The following is a 23,459-nucleotide window of genomic DNA, read 5'->3' on the forward strand; positions in this document are numbered from 1 at the left end:
GGGTGGCTTACAGAATGTGTCCAAAATCCAGAACCCATGATTCCCAAGGGAATGAAATTTGGGGAAGTTGTAGCTGTTTCGATGTTACTTCTGTGATCACATGGTCTTAATTTTCACCATGACAGAATGTCTATGGAGATTCTCAATCATCCAAGTCATATTTATCCCAAAGGTGCTTTTTCTAAAAGGCAACTGAATTTTGTTTTTTTTTCTTCCCCCTTTGAAAACATTTCACTTCTCTTCCAAGAAGCTTCTTCAGTTCTCATAGGGTTTCAATATGACAGTTCCCCAGCCAGTCTCACTCACTCCTCTACCCAGCAGCAGCCACTTACTTGCCAACTGGGCTGGGCTGGGCTGGGCTGATTTCTGATGCTCCCTGCCAACTTTCCAGCAGGAAACTCACTGAGGAAGTCAGCAGGAAATTGGAAATTATTCCTATTCCCACTGCTTTTTTACCCATCTGTGATCATTCTGTTTTTCTGCTTAAGTAAGGAAATGAAGCAAAGACATCATTCTTCCAACAAAAGTGTGTAGTCAAGGCTATGGATTTCCCAGTTGCAATGTATGGCTGTGAAAGTTGGACCATAAGGAAGGCTGAGCACCAAAGAATTGAGGCCTTTGAACTATGATGCTGAAGAAGACTCCTGCAAGTCCCTTGGATTGCAAGGCAATCAAACCAGACAGTCCTAGAGGAGATCAACCCTGAGTACTCTTTAGAAGGCCAGATCCTGAAGATGAAACTCAAATACTTTGGCCACCTAATGAGAAGGAAGGACTCACTGGAGAAGAGCCTAATGCTAGGAAAGATTGTGGGCAAAAGAATGGAACGACAGAGAATGAGGTGGCTGGATGGAGTCACCGAAGCAGTAGGTGTAAGCTTAAGTGGACTCCAGAGGATGGTAGAGAAGAGGAAGTCCTGGAGGAACATTGTCCATGGGGTCGTGATGGGTCGGACACGACTTCGTGACTAACAACAACAAAGGAAATGTCTCTAAACTGATGACCCAACAGAGCATGGGTTATCTAATATTATTTTACAGTTGAAGCCATATTGTTATTAAGGCTGCAAAAAAGTCTGAGCGTAGCACTCCAAATACTGAGAAATTTACAAAGGGAAGAGAGCAGAAAATGACTCCTAGCTATTAAATGTATGTAATTTGAAATTTATGGAATTTCGGATTCATGCTAACTATGCTACCATATAGGTCAGATTTTTTTTTAAATGGAACAATCTTAACAATTTTACAAGGCCACAAAATGTAATATGTACATCTCACTTCTAGAGTATAAATACTTAAGTAGATTTATCAAGCTTCTCAGGCAAGTTCAGATATTTACCAAAGGAGTAGTTTTTATTTCAATTATTTTTATAATTCTTTGTTAATATAAAGTAAAAAATACAGGGATGCACTACACAGAAGCATATATCCATAATACCCCAAACTGTACAATGTTTCCCTCATATGAGGGATAATCACAGCTGGGTAATCTGATGCCTTCCATTGGTTTGTGCACTAAGCGAGTATAAGACATCACTTGGAAAGGAGTTCAAACCAATATCTAAAGTGGGTATTCTGTATTACTAAAGGTTGTAGAGCATTTGGCAACACCAAAGATTGGAGCTGAAAGGACATAGCATATTATGGAATGGGGGGAAATTTATGGGGGGAAATTTAATGCAAATAAATCCTCCTTTATCATATGCTAAGTCAACTGGGGCTTACAACATGCTTTGTGGGCGTTTTTTGCCTTACAAGTAAAATCTACTGTTTTGAATGACTATGAGTTTTGCCTACCTGCCCATCCCTCTAAAAATGAAACAATTATCTCCTCAGTACAATATATTAGAAAAGTGTTTTGGAAGGCTAGATAATTACCTTTCAACAGCTGAGGATGTTTGGTATGAACCAAGCTGGTGAGGTCTCCACCATCATCAAGAATCATGTTCAGAGGTTGTCCATCCTTGAAGTAGATGGTCTGTTCAATACACCATATATATTCTTCATCCGTTTCTCCTTTCCAGGCGTATACTAGACCCAAACCAAACATAAACCATATGGCTTATAATTTCTCCAACAGAGCAGTTATAACCAATTGAGTGAAGTTTGACAGCGTAATGACAGGAAGACCTAATGTAAAAATTTTCCTTGAGGCAGTAAAAAATATTCTCTGCGTAGAAAACTAATTTCCCCCCTTATTAAGATTGTGATCAGCGCTCATTGGTTTCTCACAGATCTAAGACACTGACCTATAAGCCTTTCAGCAGAGAAAGGCAGTAAAAGCGGTGCAGTCTAAATGGAAATACTTACAAAGGTATTTGTGAAAAGGCAAGAACACATTTACATAGTAACTTAGCTTTATTTAACTCAAAGTAAAAAATAATGGCTACATCAGCCTTCTTCAAACTGGTTACTCTTCAGATGTTAAAAGTCCCAGAATTGTCAGCAAGGTCTGGCTCAGGAACATCCAGAGATGCTGGGAAAAATATTTTGAAACAGGAAATGTAACCCTTTTTCAAAATAGTGAATGCATTGAGTCCAGTAGTGCAAAATCTTCAAGATTACATATCTGTTAATTTCAAGATCAAAAGCTTTCTGATTCTGCTACAGTACATATTATTTTCATCCTCCACCTCCGGATTTTATTTTCATTTATTTTTTTAATGATAACAAAACATTCTAGTGTTCTTTTTTTCACTAGGAAAAAAGGAGGTTATCCTGATTGCACACATTCAGTCGGAGTAACCATCTTTCTAGGAACCCACAACATTTTTTTCTGTTCTCCCTTACTTTACTTTATACCCACAGTGACAGGACTAAAAAAGATCACAACTGTTAACAATGCAAAACATTACCAGGAACTCCAGTTTTGGCAATAGCTGCAGCAGCATGATCTTGTGTGGAAAAAATATTGCAACTGGACCACTGGACCTGAAAAATAATTCAAAATGCCATCAGCACTATATTCAATAACTATATTTTAGTATTTTAGTATTTTATTAGGATTTATAGGCCGCCCTTTTCCCTGAGGGGACTCAGGGCGGCTTACAATCATTAGGGAGGGGGTGCAATTCAAAATAAACAATATGTGAGCAAAATAAAATAATAAAAACACAACTTGCATTCAACATTCAACACTCGGGTGGGGCAAATTAGAGGCTCATCCCCAGGCCTGTTGGGATAGCCAGGTCTTGAAGGCTGCGCGGAAGGCCTGGACGGTGGTGAGGGTGCGTATCTCGACGGGGAGATCGTTCCACAGGGTCGGAGCTGCAACAGAAAAGGCTCTCCTCCGTGTAGTCGCCAGTCGACATTGACTGGCGGATGGAATTCGGAGGAGGCCCAGTCTGTGCGATCTTATCAGTCAGAGGGAGGTAATCGGCAGAAGGCGGTCTCTCAAGTACTCAGATCCACTACCATGAAGGGCTTTAAAGATGGTCAACAGCACCCTGAAGCGCACCCGGAGATCAACAGGTAGCCAGTGCAGCTCGCGGAGGATGGGTGTTATGTGGGCGAACCGAGGTGCGCCCACTATCACTCGCGCGGCCGCATTCTGAACTAACTGCAGTCACCGGATGCACTTCAGGGGCAGCCCCATGTAGAGCACATTGCAGTATTCCAGCCTAGAGATCACAAGGGCTCGAGTGACTGTTGTGAGAGCCTCCCGATTCAGGTAGGGTCGTAACTGGCGGACCAGGCGAACCTGGGCAAATGCCCCCCTGGTCACAGCCGACAGATGATGGTCGAGAGTCAGCTGTGGATCCAGGAGGACTCCTAAGTTACGAACCCTATCTGAGGGGTATAAAATTTGACCCCCCAGCCTGATAGATGGAACATTAGCCAAATTGTTGGGAGGGAAACACAACAGCCACTCAGTCTTGTCCGGGTTGAATACCAGTTTGTTAGCGCTCATCCAGTTCTTAAAGGCCTCAAGACCCTGGTTCATCACGTCCACCGCTTCATTGAGTTGGCACGGGGCGGACAGATACAATTGCGTATCGTCCGCATATTGATGGTATTTTATCCCGTGCCTCCGAATGATCTCGCCCAGCGGTTTCATGTATATGTTAAATAGTAGGGGGGATAACACCGAACCCTGCGGCACCCCATATTTTAGGGGCCTCAGGGACGATCTCTGCCCCCCGACCAACACCGACTGCAACCTGTCCGAGAGGTAGGAGGAGAACCACTGCAAGACAGTGCCTCCCACCCCCACCTCCCGCAGTCGTCGCAGAAGGATACCATGGTCGATGGTATCGAAAGCCGCCGAGAGGTCAAGGAGAACCAGGATGGACGCATGGCCTCCATCTCTGGCCCTCCAGAGATCATCGGTCAATGCAACCAAAGCATATAGAGACCATATAGAGTTAATGAAGCAATCCCTAAAGCTTACCACTTTCACAGAATTTGACTTCGGTTAGAAGGAATGCTTTAAAGGCAAATAGTTTGAAAAATCAGGAGATCAATTATTTCCCAGTGAAAGCTGAGTCAGAGCTCAAAACTTTGTACCTGTTTAAACTAAAACTAAGTAGTTGAAAGTCAGAATGTAAATGGATCTTGAAGTGACTGCTTCCTTAGGTTTCTTAGCTTCAGACAAAATTCTTAGTTGCTTTTTTCCTATCAATTTAATCATTACATTGTAAGGAAACTTTATAGTTGGCTAGTTTGTAGTTAGCTCAGACACTGTTTTAAACAATGCCATTGTTTCTTTGGTTCTGCTGCACAAACTCATTTCAGCTTTATAGTTTGGCACAAAAAAACCAACCCATTGCACTTATTCAACAAAGCTTTGCAAAACTGAGCTGTATCAACCCAGGATTAAGGAAGTTTCTGTACAAACTAATTTGTGAGCAGGGGATCAGTATTCCAATCACATTTTCAGTTGAGCAAATAACAGTCTGGGTCCCATGCACTATGTTATGTCACAACTATTGGGTTTACAGATACAAACAAATCACACTATAGCATGTGGCCCTAATCCTTTTCTTCAGTGCCAGGATACAAAAATTGAAACAGAGCTATCTTTGTGCCATCTACAGTCACCAGTACATCATGCCTAACCAGCTATAATTACTATGAAGCACTAAACCATAATTTTATCAACCATGCTTTATAGAATAAAACTTAATTGAGTTTGCACAACATGGTATGCCAAAATCAATTATTTACAAGCCTCAATGACTAGGTTCGTATAAACATACTGAAACTGTAGCATCTTTACAAGATTAAAATGGGAAGACTCAATGTAAAGTGTAAGTACCATGTAGTAAAATGTTTAATTTGGCTGGTAGAAATAGTCCCCATAGCTTTGAGCAGAGTTCCCAACCTTTTCGACTTTGCGGATTAGCTGTGGGGAGGAAGAAATGGTTCCGCATGTGTAGTGGGCAAGCATGTACACACGGCTCCATTTGCCTGAGTGGCATGCATGTGCACCCACTGCTTACACAAGTGGAGCCCGTGCTTGCCTGCTGCAAGTGGAAATGCACACACGCTCGCTCACTACTTTTGCGGCCTGGTACTGAAAGGCTCAAGGCCTGGTAGTGCGCTGTGGCCTGGGGACCCCTGGCTTTGAGATAAATTGTAATCAATTAAGCTTTCCCAGTACTGTGTTTTTAGCTGCCTCTATCAATTGACAGTATTAGCAATAGCAATAGCACTTAGACTTATATACCACTTCACAGTGCTTTACAGCTCTCTCTAAGCAGTTTACAGAGTCAGCATATTACCCCCAACAATTTGGGTCCTCATTTTATCCATCTCGGAAGGCTGAGTCAACCCTGAGCCTGGTGAGATTTAAACTGCCAAATTTGCAGGCAGACGGCAGTCAGTAGAAGTAGCCTGCAGTACTGCACTCTGATCACTGCACCACTGCAGCTCATTAACCTGTAAATGGGTCATCTGGTATCATCCAAATACATCCCAACTATCCAGGTGAGTGCAACTTAACCCAAACCCAAATGCAGCCTTACCTCTGCCCCCAGAGCTGTCAGGGTCTCTATAAGAACTGCAGTCTGCACAGTCATATGTAAGCAACCAGCAATTCGAGCTCCTTTCAGTGGTTTTGTAGGGCTGTACATCTCACGCATCTTCATCAGCCCTGGCATCTCATTTTCAGCAATGTTCAGAGCCTTGCGTCCCCATTCAGCAAGGCTGATGTCAGCTGCCGATTAAGGAAATAACAGACATTTAAATATAGCATACTACATTATAATACTATACCTTCTTCAAACTTCCAGAATAAAATGTTAAGAAAGGAAACAGGAGTCCCATGTGCTAAACTAAAAACAATTGTTAGTTTAACATTTATAACAGAGGTCTCCAAACTTGGCAACTTTAAGACTTGTGGACTTCAACTCCCAGAATTCTCCAGCCAGCTCTGCCCTGGAGCTCCAGCTTCACCTCTGGAGTTGAAGTCCACAAGTCTTAAACTTGCCAAGTTTGGGGACCTCTGATTTATAACAAGCACTATTGACAGAAGTATCAGTTTGACGTAATAAACATCAAGTTAGAAACCAGGGAACTGTGAGCTGTATATTTGCCTTAGTCACAAAGGAAGTTGAAAGACCTAGGGCCAATCAATCCCTCTCAGCCCTAGGAAGGAGGCAATGATAAAATACTTCTGAAAAACCTTGCCAAGTGAACCGGAGAGGGTATTGTCCAAACAGTATCAGAGAATCAGACACAAATAAACAGAAAAAAATTGACAAGAAGGAATTATAGCCATCAAGAATTTAAAGTCTTTGAATGTAGGTGCTGTTAGAATAACTATCAATGTGCACGTATTTCATGGAATATCTGAGTTAAAAAAAATACTAAGGTCACTCATCAACCTTTCAAGAACTAGAGGGGAATTCCCCATCACCAGAACTATCATACAAACACTATACAACTGTCATTTATGAAATGTTATGACTGGACAGCTATTGGGTCTATGTTAGATCAATTACTTTTGTTAAAAATATAAGAAACTTTTTTCTACAACAACTTCATATTCAAAAGATAAACTGACAGTGTTCAGAAAGCAGTGACATTGCTTACAAACAGCAATGCCAATCCTTTATAAAGAAAACAATATTGGCCTTGATAAATATTTGTCCAGACTCAGCAAAGCAATTACAGGGATATGCATCTCAATGCATTTTTCCCTAACGTTTCACTGCTCAAAAGTTGATTTTATAAATTCCTAAACTTCTAATACTTACACCAGGGTTGGCAAACCTTTTCGGCACCAAGTGCTGAAATGGGAGTGTGCGTGCCGGAAAACGGAAGAGCAGCTGCCTGGTGTGCATGCGCTCATCGGGAAGATGACCTTCCAGTTTCTGGTGTGCGCATGTACACTAGCCAGCTGGTCTTCTGGTTTCTGGCATGCATGCATACTCAAAGACCAGCTAGTCAGTGAGCTGGATAATGGAAGATTATCCGGCACTTCCACACGCATGAAGACCAGCTGGCCAGTGCACCGGAACCCAGAAGAGCAACAGGTGATGGATCATGTGTCTGGAGAGATGGCTCTGTGTGCCACTTCTGGCACGCATGCCATAGGTTCACCATTACAGACTTACACAGATAGAAAAACTATAAGAAAAGCAATGGAAATGTGCAAAGATTTTTTCCCCATCCTCCTGTTTCATGGTGGTATTTCTAGATTACTAGGAATATGAGAGCAGCAAATCACTTTAATATCCTCATGAAAAGAACATTCAAAGAACATGAAAAGAAAAGAGCCATCAGTTTACTTAGATTTAGCAAAAATAAAATCATAAAGAGGATTCTAAAAGTTTCGTATACTACACCAGCGGTTAAGATGTTGGCTCAGAAACTAGTAGACAGTGAAATCTAATTACACCTTAGGCATGAAAAACTGGCTGGATGACTTTGGGCCAGTCACTCTCAGCTCAAATCACCACAACATTGGGGAAAATTGAAAGAGTATTGATGTTTGAATGGGATCAAAATCTAAACAAAGAAAGAGCAACAACGGTTCAAATACCAAGAAAATACAATGTTGGCTAGGGAATTCTGGTAGTTGAAGTCTATATCTTAAATTTGCCATAGCTGAAAAACACTGGAACAAGTCTTGGAAAGAGGATGAGCAAGAACAACTGACATACAGGACTGCGATCCCACAATGACCTACTTTCAAATCCATTTCTACTCCTTATTTAATCCCACTTGCAGTTTTCTTTTTTAAAAGCCCCTTATAACATCAGTTGGTAATGTTAAATTCTTTTGTTATCCTCTTACAAGCTTTGCTAATATCCATTAGCCTAAATAAAGTTGGTATGTCTAGTTTAAAGGGGGAGGAAAGGACTAGGGGTAACATGATAGTAGTGTTTCAATGTTTGAGGGGATACCACAAAAAAGAGGGAGTCAACCTATTTTTCCAAAGCACCAGAAGACAGGACTAGAAGGAACGGATGGAAACTAATCAAGGAGAGAATCAACCTAGAATTAAGGAGAACTTTCACGACAATGAGAACCATAAACCAATGGAATGGCTTGCCTTCAAATGTTGTAGGTGCTCCATCACCGAAGGCTTTTAAAGAGACTTGACAGACATTTGCCTGAAATGGTACAGGGTCTCCTGCTTGAGCAGGGGAGAGGGGTTAGACTAAAATGGGGGTCGCCAACCTTGGCAACTTTAAGCTTGGCAGACTTCAACTCCCAGAATTCCCCAGGCAGCATTGCTTGGCAACCTTGGTAACTTTAAGCCTGGCAGACTTCAACTCCCAGAATTCTAGGAGTTGAAGCCGCCAAGGCTTAAAGTTGCCAAGGTTGGAGACCCTTGGACTAGAAGACGTCCCAGGTCCCTTCCAACTCTGTTGTTATTCTGCATCTGCTGCACTTTGCTATTAAAGGACTTCTAATGGTGGACACTTGGGGGATTCAAACACAAAGAAGAAAACAAATACCCTAAGACTGGAGTCTGAATTCAGTGAAATCATAGATATTTAATTGAAAAGAAACTCAAGAAAAGAAACAGATATTGCTCCAGGCAAAGCATCTAAAAATGCTGAAATGACAGAGAAGCAAAAAAAAATGCTTATGCAAAGCATCTAATAAATAATTGACTTTAGTCAACTTTACCCTAGAACAAAACTTAAGTGATTGCGTGTACATACAGGTCTGGCTTCAAAGAAATTATCTGTTGAAAGGAAAGGTGCAGGACAGAAAGAAGAGTTTTACACAATGAACAGAGTTGAGTCTTTTATTAACATAGCTAAATTGCCTTAGGAAATATCAAGATACTGAGATACAAAATAACCTTTGGGAATTGACAACTCTGATTTGTATGCTCTCGGACACAGAAGGTCAGAGTACCTTTACCCAACATGGTATTATTCAGTGGATGTTCAAAGGTTGTAAATTACCAAAAAATGACCCTTATGGAAGCTACAGTTCAGTGGAGCTGGCCTAAGGAATTTCCCACATTATTCAGTGTATACTTAATTCTGATCCCTTAAAGGAATGGCAAATCTCCAATTACTTCATTACAGTATTCTTCCATTGTCTATGCAATGTTTAAGTCCACAGAAAGTCCAAATTCAGCAAAATAAGAATATTGCAATAATGAAAAAAAAAGGTCTGATTCAAACATTTGTAACATATGCTTGCCCACAAAGGCTTCCATTATAATCACAATTCTTTCAGCATGTGGAAAGTTAACGTCCCGATTTTGTATAACATTTGATTTTATGCAGCTGGAGGAACGTGTCTTCTAAAGATATTTCTTATTCCGATTTGAATTTCTTTTCAATCCCTTTTCTTTTGTAGAAATAATTACCACACACTGTGAATGGATTTAGCAGCCAGAGGGCAGCGGTTGCTTGACAGCATGGTCCCCAGAAGCACGACGGGAAATGTAGTAATCTCAATTGCAAGACTCGAACATAGGCCTGCTGGAGAGCAGCCAGAAGAACTACACTTCCCCAAAGCCTCTTTTTCCCTTCAGAGCCACATGGCGTTTGCTCAGATATCGCACAGAAAACGATCTAGGAGTCAATCTGAATTCCATTTTGAATACAGGGAGAAAAAGCCTTCCAACATTATGCAAACAGCACTTAGCGAGGATCACCCCTTTAGTTTTCTGATCGATTTTCAGTTAGACAATCATATTAAATGCATATTAAATCCTCCCTGGAAGAAAGAATAATTTATCCCTCTTTCAAGATCCTTTTAGATGTATAGAATAGAATTCTTTATTGGCCAAGTGTGATTGGACACACAAGGAATTTGGCTTTGGCGCATATGCTCTCAGTGTACATAAAAGAAAAGACACATTTGTCAAGAATCAAACATCTCCTCTTTCAGCTTTAAAAAGGCAGAGTTTTTAAAAGGCATCGCGTGTTTCTCTGCTAAGTGTTTACGAGAAAAATCCGAGTCCTTTTGGCCATTGCTTTCTTTTTTAATTTTGCAATAAATCTCTGTACTGCGTTCAGAAAAGAAACAGAACTGCCTCTTATCAGGCCTCGTATGGGGACCGCTTGTGGCCCGAAGGAGAAAGAATAGGAGAATGAACTACTTACCAACTTTGTAGGGCAGCTTCTCCGACATACCGGTGCTTTTAACAGTACAAAAGAGGAGGGAGAAAAAGGCAGCCTCCTAGATAGGCAAGGAAAAGCAAGGGGCGCCAAAAACAGGCTTTAAATAGACTCGCCTACTTTTGCAAATCCTCGAGACCCCGTCCACCAATCCCCGTCTGCGGCACGATGTGGGCGTGGCCGTTAGAATGCTCCTATGCAGAGGAAGGCGCTTGCTCAGCGAGAGGTGGAAGAGCGCGGAGGGGAAGGGAGGGGAGGGGCGGAGAGAAACGCCTTCTTTTGCTGACGTCACAGCGCAGTGACGTTGTTCACGTTTTTGTATTTGTACTATTACACCGAGAACTGCTACAATGCAGCTACAATCATTCGGACGGCCACTAGGTGACAAAAAGTTTATTTTCCGTCTATGGCAGAGGACTTCAAACTTGGCAACTTTAAGACTTGTGGACTTCAACTCCCAGTCCACAAGTCTTAAAGTTGCCAAGTTTGGAGACCCCTGGTCTACAGGTAGCCCTCAACCTACAACAGTTTGTTTAGTGACTGTTCAAAGTTACAATGTCACTGAAAAACGTGACTTATGATCATGTTTCATACTTACAACTGTTGCAACTAATTTTTCTGTTGGTTGCAGCGGCTCCGAGTCATGTGATCCCCTCTTGCAACCTTCTAACAAGTGAAGTCAATGGGGAAAGCCAGATTCACTTATCAATGAGGTTATTCATTTACTAACTGCAGTGATTCACTTAACAACTCTGGCAAGAAAAGTCATAAAGTGGGGCAAAAGTCACTTGAAAATGTTTCACTTAACAACAACAAAATTGGGCTCAATTATGGTCGTAAGTTGAGGACTGTCTGTATTTTCTGCCAATTAATGATCTTGGAGGGTGATGGCTATAGCTCAGTGGTTAAAGGGGCTGAGCTTAGCATGTCAGCCGCTGATGGCCTGGGAATTAGACCCCAAGGGGCAAGCTCAGGAACTCAGCTACACATCCAGTAGCTCGAAAACCGTTAAGTGCAAGTAGATAAACAGGTACCAGCTCACACGACTGGATGAAAACTTCACAATTAACTTAATGATTATCCGGATCTTGGCCACCCAGATCTGCTAGTTCTAAATAATGACATCCTTAATTATTAAAGTTAATTTTGTAATCCTATGTATCAGTAAAGTCATCCTGCCAGATCAAAGGTTTCTTACTAAATAGAACATTCTGATAATGTTTTTTTTTTAAACTTTAACAAAGCAAGCTTAATGTTATACTTGAATTACCAAAGTCCAAGTTTTTGCAATTTGGTTTCTGGAAATTTCAAAGATCTGTCTTTTCTTGTTCTTTTATTGCAGTATGTAGCAGAAAATGAGCTAGTTGGATTCTTGGTATGTTCACATTCACCTGAAAGTAAATGATTTAGAATGCAGCACCTTTGAGCTCTCCAGACTGCAGGAATTATCAGGATAGTCAGCTGTTGTGGCCCAGCAGGAGCCGTTGAAGCTGTCACCAGACTCCAACAGTGAGGGGCCCTATGAGTCGGCTCTGGAGGATGTGGAGGACCCTGGACAGGGTTCAGACTCCGAGCAGGGCGCAGAGAGCTAGTTGGCCACCAGGAGGCACCTGAGCCTTGGACCAGTGGGGAGGAGACAAGGGAGAGTGATCCGGACACCAGTAGTGAGTTGTTCCTGGATGCCCGGCACCGAAGAGCTAATAGGCGTCAGGAACAGTTGCTAATTGCACTCAGCTGGTGGTCATTAGGCTCCTCTCCAGACTATAAAAAGACTGCTTGTGCACATACCCCTCTTGCAGAAGTCAACGCATTGACTAAAAGTTGGAGAACTTTTGTAACTAGCTTGGCAGGATGGATTGCTGCCAAGGTTTGTCTGAGTTGCTGCCAAGGTTCTTATCTGTTTGTTATGCTTGGCTTTCAGCCACCGAGGTTTTCATTTCTTGTTAATAAAGTACATTCCAGTTAAGCTTGTCTCGGTATTAATTACTAGACGGAGGAGGGGGTCAGAACAGTCAGCTATAAAATTATACAGATTAAATAATGATGAAGTCAAGAATGATAAGGAATTGGTTAATACTGTACATTCCAGTCTTCATTTGTGCAAACATTAAGCACAGGTTGTCATCTCAGATTACATCATTTCTTTGCACATGGCTTGATTTCATTTATGTAAATTGAGGACAGTATAAATTGGCATTAGCTAATTTAATACTAAATGTTAAATAAATCAGTGTAGCTAAATCATTTGCACTTTCAGTCTGCTCTTGCCTATTAAGTATAGCAATCCAGTGCTATGTTTCCAAAATACTTTTTTTTAACTTCCCTCTCTAGAAATCTTTGGCAATGTTGTCCAATAGGTTTGGTTCATTTTAAATGGATTTTTAAAATACCAGTTATAACAACTTCAAATAATCTGGAAGGAAGTATGCATGAAATCTCTTCACTAAAAAAAGTATTTGTGTAGACAACATATCAAGACTTGGAGTATTAGAGTAACTATAACTGGTTTTATAGTAGATAAGTGAAAGGTTAAATTAATCCTGCCTGTACTGTACTAACTTAAAAAGCACTGTTTTACATGTGTGATAAAGATGGATATAGCCTTTGTTCAATTAATTTCTACAAGTTAGCTCCCCAGCAGAGGGCAGATATGATTTACTTCCTGTGTAACTTTAGAAAAAGTATCTTCCATTTGAAATTAGAGTTAACTGCCTTCTGATTAAATGCTGAAAAAAGGAGATATAATACTGTTATATCTGCAGTGTTCAGACCAGAGAAAACTATTACATTTGAAAACTCTTCTGCATATCAATCTCATCTCTGGTGAAACTAGTTGCAAATGAAGTTGACATATGAATTTGCTGGAGAAGACAAAATGCCTCTTTATTACTGTCTATAATAAAACCCAATGTTTCTCAGCCTTGGCAGTTTAAGATATGTGGACTTCAAATCCCAGAATTTCCCAGCTGGGAAGTTGTCATGGTTGAGAAAAAGCCGATATTTACTGTGACTCAATGTGCAGCCTGTACATTGAGCTGCTTTAGCGAAGGGGGAAAAGTCCCAATATGTCATGTGACGCTGCCGTGACAATATGAGTTTTGACACCCCTGTTCCAGAGTCTCGAGACTTTTTTTACATTTTAACAATCAAAGCTAGATGCAGTATTCCAAGTGTGTCCTTACCAAGGCATTATAGAATGGTATTAACACTTCATGTGTTCTTGATTCTATCCCTTTGTTAATACAGCCTAGGACTGTGTTGGCTTTTTTGGCAGCTGCAGCACACTGCTGGCTCATATTTAAGTGATTATCCACTAGATCTTTAACAGCCCTCTCACAATTATTACTATTATTACTACTATTGAGCCAGGTACTACATACCTATTCTCTATCTGTGTATTTGGTTTTTCTTGCCTAAATGTAGAACCTTACCTTCTTCACTAATTATCACATTAAAATCTATACTACACATCAGTGGTAGATTTTGGAAAAGGTTTCAAGAATAAATGAAATTTGGGACCCTCATTTGTGCACATTATATACATAAAGGTATTGCGTTTTTTAGGTTATAATTAAGGTCCCTGCTGCTGTGGACTTAATTTTTCATCCTTCTGGATAATTCAGATTTTTAAAAATTCCTGAAATGTTTTTCTTTAAAATTATAAGCACTTATCCTCTGCCTAAACGTGTTTGAAGGTAGTTTGCACTTGAAATGAGAGAACAAAGAGAGAGAAAATTTGATCCACCCTAAACCGCTGCATATATCTTGAATTGACAACAATTCATTCAGTAAAGTCTATTCAAAAAGGAAAACAAATAGATTGCACTTTGCAAGCAAGTTTACACTCTGCTGAAGAGAATGGGCAAACTCACAAAATGAGTTCAATTTTATCGCTGCTTGGATGTCTTCTGGAAGGAGTTGCAAAGTTCAGAAGTTAAGAGTTGTGCTTCTTGTTTTGCAGGTGAAGAAATGCAGAACAAAGCTTTGACATTGGTTTCACTGCAGCTGAGCAGGAAATAAATTGACTCACCTTTCCAATATTGCCAGAATCTTGAGAAAATAGAAAGTTAGTGTTATTTACAGGATCCTGTTCAGAAGTGCCAATTTCCTTATTAAGCCAATTAAATCAAACCTCTAGATATATAAAAAATATTGCAAAAATAGAAAAATCGATGGTAGATAAAATTACATACAGATCATTCCAAAGTAAATCAGCAAACTCAGTCTATTTGAGTATTTACTATTTATTTCCTGAAATAAGATCTTAGATTTCAGCACATGATCAACAGTTATTTCAAAACTTTTAGCTGAAAACAGATGATCTGGATCACATGCTATGATATTTTTGGCAGATCATCCTCATTGATGGTTCTCTTCCTGTTTTTGGTTTTCCTCTTGAGCACTTTAAAGAGACTAGCTTTGAAATTATAGAAAGTACTTGTAGCTCAGGTTTTAGATTTTGGCAGTGGTTTGCTTTCTAAGTTTGCCATTTAGCTTCAGAATGGCTAGGTAACATCATCATCAGTACTTTGGTAGAAGTGTCTTATTCTATTCCTCTTTAGCCTATATATGTCTTGTGTGCTGATGTGATCACTTGGTCATGTGATCACATCAGCACACAATTAGTATAGCACTCATTGAGTGCTATACTTAAATTCTGAAGAGCTGATCATTTGCTCCATTATTGATTGGTCGTTCGAATGGTGGGTTCAGAGATGGGTTTTAAATACTGGCGCTACCGGTTCGCTTGTGCTCACGCGCACACAAGTTTCTGTGCATGCGTAGAAGCGTCCAGGCAGGTGGGTGGAGCCTCCTGCTGCTGCCACTATCAGTTCGGTCGATTTGTGCCGAACCGGGAGCAACCCACCTCTGGTCCAGTTTTTTAATTGTTCATACACTGGACCTAAATCAATATGCTTGTTAATTGCCTCTCCGTACAACACCAGGCTTCAATAAATTTACATGTGTAGCAAATGTTGGCATAGTTGATGATTTTCGTTCCTTTCCAATCAAACTGGTGTTGTTCCTTGTCGATGAGGCTCAAGATCAGGGATTCTTGGACATGCCATTTGACTGCTAGTCAATGTTCATGAATTCGTTTTCAATTCTCTTCCTCTTTGTCCTACATAGAACTGATTACAATTGTTGCAATTAATTTTATATACTATGTTGTCATTGTTTTCCTTCTGTATTTTGTCTTTTATCTTCACTAGCTCTTGTTTGAATGTAAATATGTATTTGTGAGCTCTCATTATTCCTAGGGGTTGCAGTATTCTGGCAGCCATTTCTGATATTCCTGTGATGTATGGCAGGACTTATTTCCATGTTGCAGTTGGCTGTGTATTTTATCAGGGTTTGTATGACAAGCATCATATTAGGGAGTTTTTCGGATAGCCATTGAGGAGGGAAACATCGAAAAGGTGTTTCTCTTCTGCTTTTCTTAATGACTCGGTGCTACAGTGTCTTGGCTCTTTTGAAGAGGGTCCGGATACTGCCACTCTTGTGTGGGGTGGTTGTAAAATTCAGAATTTTTGTGTGTGGATTATCGGGATACACGTTGTTAATTTGCCGTTGTTTTCTGTCATTATCTAAGAAGGGGTGTAAATTTGTCTTTTTCTTCCTCTTGTATAAAACTCATCCCAGTGAATACATTATTGAGTAGATGGCGTGTCTCTTCTAGTCTGGAGTATTAGATGATGATAAAAGTGTCACCCAGGTAACATACCCAAAATTTTGGTTGGATGGTTGGCAGGACTGTGCGTTCTTATTTTTGCATTACTATTTTTGCTATCCGGCAGGATATGGGTGGTTCCATAGGTATGCCTTATAGTTGTTGATAGATTTTGCCCTTGAATTTGAAATGTGCTGTGAGGAATAACTCCAAAAGTTTCACGGTAACATCAGTGGACATGGAGTGCTCTTCGTTATTACTTTGATTTTCTGGTGAGTAGATCATATAGATGGTTTGTTTGGCCAAGTTGATATTGATAGATGTGAATACTGCTGTGACGTCAAATGAGACCATTATTTCTTCGTCATTTATTTTGATGTTTTTAATTAATTGGGAGCTAAATGGCAAGTTCAGAGAGCAAATCACAGCCAACACTGTAGCTCTTTCTAATCAGGATAACACTGCATCACCAGTACCAGTAGTTATCTTGTGATTGAACTGATCTCCCTAACAACCCTTGGTGGACTTGTTTTCATTAGCTGTGCTAGTATATAACTGTAAAGGCTCAGAGTGAGGAGGATGAAGCTATGTTTTCTCTGCTTAGCAATCAGTTTATCAGATCATTTATAGAGCATTGTTGTACCTTACCTAAAGCATGTGATTTGTTACTTTCTGTGATTTGGAGAACAGATTTTGGCACAGTTAATTTTTGGCACAGTTAATGTAGTAAAAGTTTTGCTTCTATGTTACTTCTTCCCTAAAATGAAAGTCTTTAAGCAAATGATAGCTGATAAAAATAACTATTTTTTTATCTTTCAAATATTTTTATTATCACTATTCATCTTCTGAAATTGGATCAAATTTAAAGATATAGGAACACAAATCAAACAACAATATAATGAAATATTACATGAAACAATCTAACTCAATACCATAGTTTTAAAATGTTAAATGCCTAAGCAGCAACAAAAGGTTTAATCAAGTGAAAAAAACTATGTCAACACCAATCACATATTTGTGGTGCGAGTGTTTAACAATTAGGTGGCTACTACATATAATACTGCAAAATTTTCCTTTGATGTAATATAACATTAAATATATGTATGGATAATCTTAAAACATGGGCAGGCCGGTATCAGAGATCATGACTTCAGATATGTTTAAGTCCAAGACTGGCTGAAGGGGCAAAGCATCAGCATCTTGAAATGAGTTGCAACTGTTGGACAGATGGAGAAGTCTAAGGTTTCAAGTCAAGTTAAAAATAAGCAGACTATTGAGATGAAAGCGCTTAGTAGAATATTTTCCTTGCAGGATTTTAAAGGAGAGAGAAAGTAAGTGGGAATTACTATATCGTAGAGACATATGCCCTGTTGTAGTTCTGTTTTTCTAAAAATCAAAAGCACGTTTACTAGATACACACATAATGCTAAGCCTAATGTTAGAATTGTATCTTATTGTGTTTTAAGAACCCAGCCATTATAATTTGTCAATCATATAGGAAATTATAGCTTAGTTAAAATCAGCCAGTTGTGATTTATAAAACAAATCATGATTACACAAAAACATGCATTAATGTGAAGTGTAAATACAACCGTTGAATAAACATTTTTCCAAAATAGAAGATCCAATAAGAATTTAAAGAAGCTTAAATAGTAATTTTGTGCAGTATGATTAATTATGTTAAGTGGTTAAATTCAACAATATATAGGCTAATAATGGTGTTGGGTAGTTTGTTATTCAGTGTGTTGGAGAAACCAGTCATTGCTTTTGTATATTATATGCATCAGACCAATGTTTGTAGCCATTATATAAGCAGTTAGTGGGCATAATATGTTACATCAATGCAAGAGTTATATTTTTATAAAATAGATGTAAGATTTCATATAATTACAAGCACTTGACTTAATATCTCTAGAAGGCCCGTCAAATTGGCAGCTTGTGAGCCAGATTCATCCCAGCGCCACAGCTCCACAAAGGCAAAAAATATTGTGATATGTCACGTGACTTGATTGAGTGTGACACCAATGCTGTACTGTCTACTGAGATAAACATAAGGTATTAGACGAACTACTATTACCCCATTCCCTAACTTTAAGTATATCTTTTTCCTTATAATTACATCAAAGAGAATTTTAGTACTACTGAGGATGAATCTCAGAGTTATGGTAAGATCTTATTCGCTGGAAATTCCATGTACAGATTGTAGCCATCAATATAGATCAATAAACAACATTATACAAGAAGAATAAGATAGGCTTGGCTTAATGGGCTCCTGGTACATTCATGCTGACTCCTGCCAAGCACTGCATTATTTTCTAAATGCTTACAAACAACTTCTTAATAAACTATTCCAGAGTTTTGTACAATATCAGTATCAGGTTAATTAGTATATGGTTATCTAAATCTTCTTTCTTCTCCTTTGTGATGATAGGAACCTTTGTCCTTGAATTTTATACAGGGGTGGGCTGCTGGGGGTTCGCAGGGGTTCAGGAGAACCTCTAGCTAAGATTGTGTGCAGTTCGGTAAACCTCCAAATCCCACTCTTAACTGGCCCTGCAGACCCCACCCTTCCCCTCCCAGGAGTCGCCACATAGCCTGTTTTTTATGCAGGGTGTGTGTGGAGGCCCTGGGAGGTGAAAAATGGGCCTAACAGAAGAGGGCCTCCGGAGTCTGAAGAGGCTGTTTTCACCTTCCCGGAGGCTCGAGGAAAGCCTCTGGAGCCCGGGGCGGGCAAAAATATCCCGCCCCCGGCTGTGGTTCAGGAGGCCAACTATGCCACACCCACCATGGCCACACCCAGCCAGCACCTCAGCAGAGAACCCCTAGCTAAAATTTTTGAACCCCACCCCTGCGATACAGAATTCTCCATTTTTTTTCTAATGTTCCAGTAAAGAATTTTACCTATATATATACCTGCCTGGAATCTTGGGAAATCAGAGGTTTGTAAAGCAATCAATCAATCAATCAAATACCACCTCAAACTGGAAATTTGAAATGCTATATTTCTGAGTTGGAAGAACAATATACAAAACACCACTCCAATAAAAAGAGGATTCTCTCATGCAGCATTCCACCTCCCTCAAACCTGCATCTCACACCTGGCGTGGTAATATATCTTGACTCCTCAGACACTTCATTGCATATTCAAGAAGTGATTTAGACCATACATTTGTCCACAAAACCTGGCTAGCCAAATTACCTTTTCTGTAGGTAAGTTCTTTTATTGCAAATAAAGTAGAAGCCATATATACTGGCACACGAGATCTTCCTACTGCAGAAAAAAGAATGAGAAAGAGATTCTCTAGGTTTACTCTGGCATTTAAGTTCTTCAGACTTCCTCTCCCATCTTTTTTGAGCCAACAAGAGACTGGAATATTGAGAGTGGAAGGCCACAGCAGAATTTTCACATAGTAGTTTTCAAGCTGGACAATCTTATTAGTGTTAATTCCAGCCTTACTACAAGTAGTCCTCAGCTAATGACCCGTCATTTTACATTTTACAATTGGTCAAAGTTATAACAGCCACGGAATGGGTGCTTTATGGCCCATCATAAATATTAGTGCTGCGCCGCCCCGCACCCCATTCATGGTTACATGACGTTAGGCTGATCAGTTTTATGACTGGTTGTGTTGTTCTACAGTCACATGGCCCCAATTAATAATGATTTTTTGCCAGTCTCCAGCAAAAAAGCCCAATCAAATGAATGGGTTCACTTAACAACCATGGTTTTTACTTAATGATCATGGTGTTCACTTAATGGTCAACATGAGAAAGACTTGAAAATTACAGTCATGTGGGTCCCTTGACACATAACTGTAATGATTTACAACTGTAATTTGGGGTTCAATTATAGTGGTAGGTCAAGGGTCTGGTTATAATATATTGCTACTGAGATAAAATCCATCCACGTTTCATAGGATTGTGGTTTCTGCCTCTGATGTCCCATTAACTGAACATTGTATTTTTTTTTCCAATGTAGCAATTGAAGAGGCCTTCTTAATTCACAATTCAGTCAAATCACCAAATTTAGTCTGCAAACCTGTCCTTTTAAATAAAAATTAAATAATTCTTTATTTTAAATCCTTTATTTTTAATATTATGATTGGGTCTGGTAAATAAATGCTGAAAGCCCAGCCCTGTAATTCTTCAGTTTTTTGATTAGTGATGGTGTTTATTTTCCCCTCCCCCACAATAAAGTGTATACTTTTTAAATGGTGTCATTTCCTTTTTAAGACACCAGAAAATTATCTCTTACCTTCCAGTAGTGGATCGGAGAGTCAGACATTACTGACATATTTGCAATTGCCAGATTAATTAGCTGTGCTTCTCTTCGTTGTATTTGTTCTTCAGGAAGTGATCATTACATCCACCCTGAACAGAAGACTTAGGTTTTTTTTATTAGGACTAGAAGGTGTATTATTTTTTTTTCTTTTGATTCACCTGAAAGTGGGCAGAGTAGCTAAAATGGAATGTAAAATATGCTTATAAGCATCTTCCAACTCTCCTGGCTGACAGCATATTCTCGTAGGTATGAACCAGACATGTTTGGGCTAAGGAAAAAAAAAACACTCACCAGCAAGTCTCACTCCAGCTGTATTCTCTGTTAAACAGTTTTTTTACATTTGTAGTCAAAACTTCATTTGTTTTTATAACAGTTCAGTAACTGGATATACCCATCACCCTAAACCAAACCAAACATACAACATTTATATGCATACAAACACAGAATTTATATTCTATCTTTCAGCCCAGAGAACATTCAAAGCAGCCAACAACACATTTTTATATAAGCATGTTTTAAAAAGTGAAAAATAGCTAAAATTGGTATGTACTTATTCTATCTGGAAAGATCTGGTTAAATATAAATATTCCATATTCCAAAAGGAAGAAAATTGAGGTGTATCAAAGTTAACTCTCGGATCCTGTATTCTTCAATATTTTTATTACTTAGATGAAGAGATTAAGAGAAATTGAAAATGTTGCCAAATTTGCAGATGACATAAAATTCAAAATGCTCTGGAAGACAGAAGTAAAATTCAAAATTATCTCAATAGGGTATAGAAATGTACTGAAAGCAGCATAATGAAATTTATCTGAGACTGGTGTAAAATACTTCCTTTAGAAAAAAAAGGAAGCAGATGAATTGGTATAGTTTGGGGAATATTTGGCTTGGTATTACTTGTGGATTCACTCATAGAATAGTTGATTGCAAACTAAATGTGATTCAGCAATGTAATACGGCTGTAAAAAAGACATGCAATTGTATGTTGCATTGACTGAAATATATTTATCAAATCATGAGAAATAATTTTTATTTTAATTATGAATTAAATCCCCCTGAGTATTCTATCCATTTCTAGGCACCATACTTTAAGACAGATTCACACAAATTGGAATAGGTGTACAGAAGGTGAATAAGGTGATCTGGAAATGTTTATGAAGAACAATTGGAGGGAAGGGGATTCTCTACCCTTGAGGTGAGTGAGATGAGGCAGGGCAATAATTTGGTCAAAAGTGGCTTTTTTTCCTAAGTTTACTAAACAACTTTGGCTTATTGTGTTTATAATTTAAATACCTTTTCAGTCCATTGAGATTCTGAAAAACAAATTGTTCTTTTACACTTTGTATGGTACAAATGGCTGCATGAAGTATCGTATTTTTCAGAGTATGACACATTTTTCCCTCCTAAAAGAGGGTTAAAATTTGGGTGTATTTTATACACCAAATGTAGTCCCGCCCACCTGCCAGCCTCCACCCTCGAGTCCTGCTGTCCGGAACAGGCAGAAAATGGGGCGTGCAGAGGCCAAACATTTCTGCATGGAGGCAGCAATAGGCTATGGCAATCCCTGCAGCCTGAAACAGCTGATCTTCAGGAGGCCGATTCAACTGACAATCAGCTGCTTGTGGTAATCAGGCTGTGCTGAAATTGAAACTGAAACACATTGTTTGCTGCAAGGAGGCAAATTTCTTGGAAGCAGAGGCAGACTTTTTTCATTGTGCTAATCAGGCTAAACTGAAACAGAATTTAAAATCCTGACCTATTTCATAATTTCATTCTTGGTTTTACATTTCATTAAATACATTTAGTGCAAACCAAAAATAGTTGTCCCCTAGGTCATAAAAAATACAGTCATACCTAAATAAACAATGCAAGGAAATTAAGGATAAGATGTTTATCTAAGAACACTATGCAAACTGTATGTAAAGATATGCGCAATAAAAACAAAGAACAAATCTATCAAAGGAGGAAAATATAAATAAGAGATCTCATGAATGTGTATAAACAGCAGTACAAAATGATTACAAAATCAATGTTTGTTATAGTGGTTTAATCGATGAACTAAAGATAGGCATTCTGGAAAGAGAAATTAAACAGGACCAGAAATATATTCCTATCATCAAAGTTGCAGGGGTTAGTTAAATATCAGCATAATTGTTTAAAACCGTCCAATATTATACATTCAAAGTGCTACATGAGGTTTTTGAGCAGTGGCCAAAAGTCTGAAAAAGATCAATTTACATCCCAGTGTCAAAAAGGGGAATATCAAAGAATTCTCAAACTACCAAACAACTGCATTAATCTCATGTTAGTAAATCAATCCTCAAAAGTTTGTAACCCAGACTTCAACAATGTATAGAACAAGAACTATCAAAAATACCACATACATTCATAAGATGCAAGTGTACCTGTGATCACAGTACTAATTTCTGGTTGACAATGAAAAAGGCATGAGAGCTCCCCCTCCCCTTTATTATTGATTGATTACACAAGGTTTTTGAATGAGTTGAATTGTACAAATTGTAGTAGCCCTTTAAAAAGTGTAAGTAGACCACCAGGCTGTTTAATTTGAAGAATCTGTATGATGTCTTGGAATGTATATAATTGTACCACTTTTACAGATAGAAGCAAGGAGGACTTGAAAGAACCTCTGGCTGAACATGAAGAAATAGAATACAAAAGCTGATCTGCTGCTGAATATTAAATAAACTAAGATTATATTGATAGGGAGCACAACATCTATGCAAATAAGGGGGGAGTTGAAGGAGTTAAAAATATCTTCCTAGAATCAAACATTAATATGATAGTATAGCTGTAATAGCAAAAGCTCTGCGAGATTCTAGACAAATAGAACAGAACAGAATTCTTTATTGGCCAAGTGTGATTGGACACACAAGGAATTTGTCTTTGGTGCGTAAACTCTCAGTATACATAAAAAGACAAGTACATTTGTCACGAATCATAAGGTACAA

At 39.0% G+C, this 23,459-nt stretch overlaps 1 protein-coding gene across 1 annotated transcript in view; it reads right to left on the reverse strand.

The window, feature by feature from the left end:
• Positions 1-10,630, reverse strand: part of AHCY (adenosylhomocysteinase) — a 33,126-nt gene extending 22,496 nt beyond the window's left edge. The window contains exons 1-4 of the mRNA XM_032217482.1: positions 10,523-10,630; positions 5,966-6,156; positions 2,855-2,930; positions 1,878-2,030 (exon numbers count right to left, since the gene is read on the reverse strand). Coding sequence (XP_032073373.1) covers positions 1,878-2,030; positions 2,855-2,930; positions 5,966-6,156; positions 10,523-10,550 — 448 coding nt within the window. The 5' untranslated portion in view covers positions 10,551-10,630. The remainder of the gene's footprint in view (positions 1-1,877; positions 2,031-2,854; positions 2,931-5,965; positions 6,157-10,522) is intronic.
• Positions 10,631-23,459: the final 12,829 nt, after the last annotated feature.

This window comes from Thamnophis elegans, chromosome 5, assembly GCF_009769535.1.
Source record: "Thamnophis elegans isolate rThaEle1 chromosome 5, rThaEle1.pri, whole genome shotgun sequence".
Taxonomy (NCBI): Eukaryota; Metazoa; Chordata; class Lepidosauria; order Squamata; family Colubridae; genus Thamnophis; species Thamnophis elegans.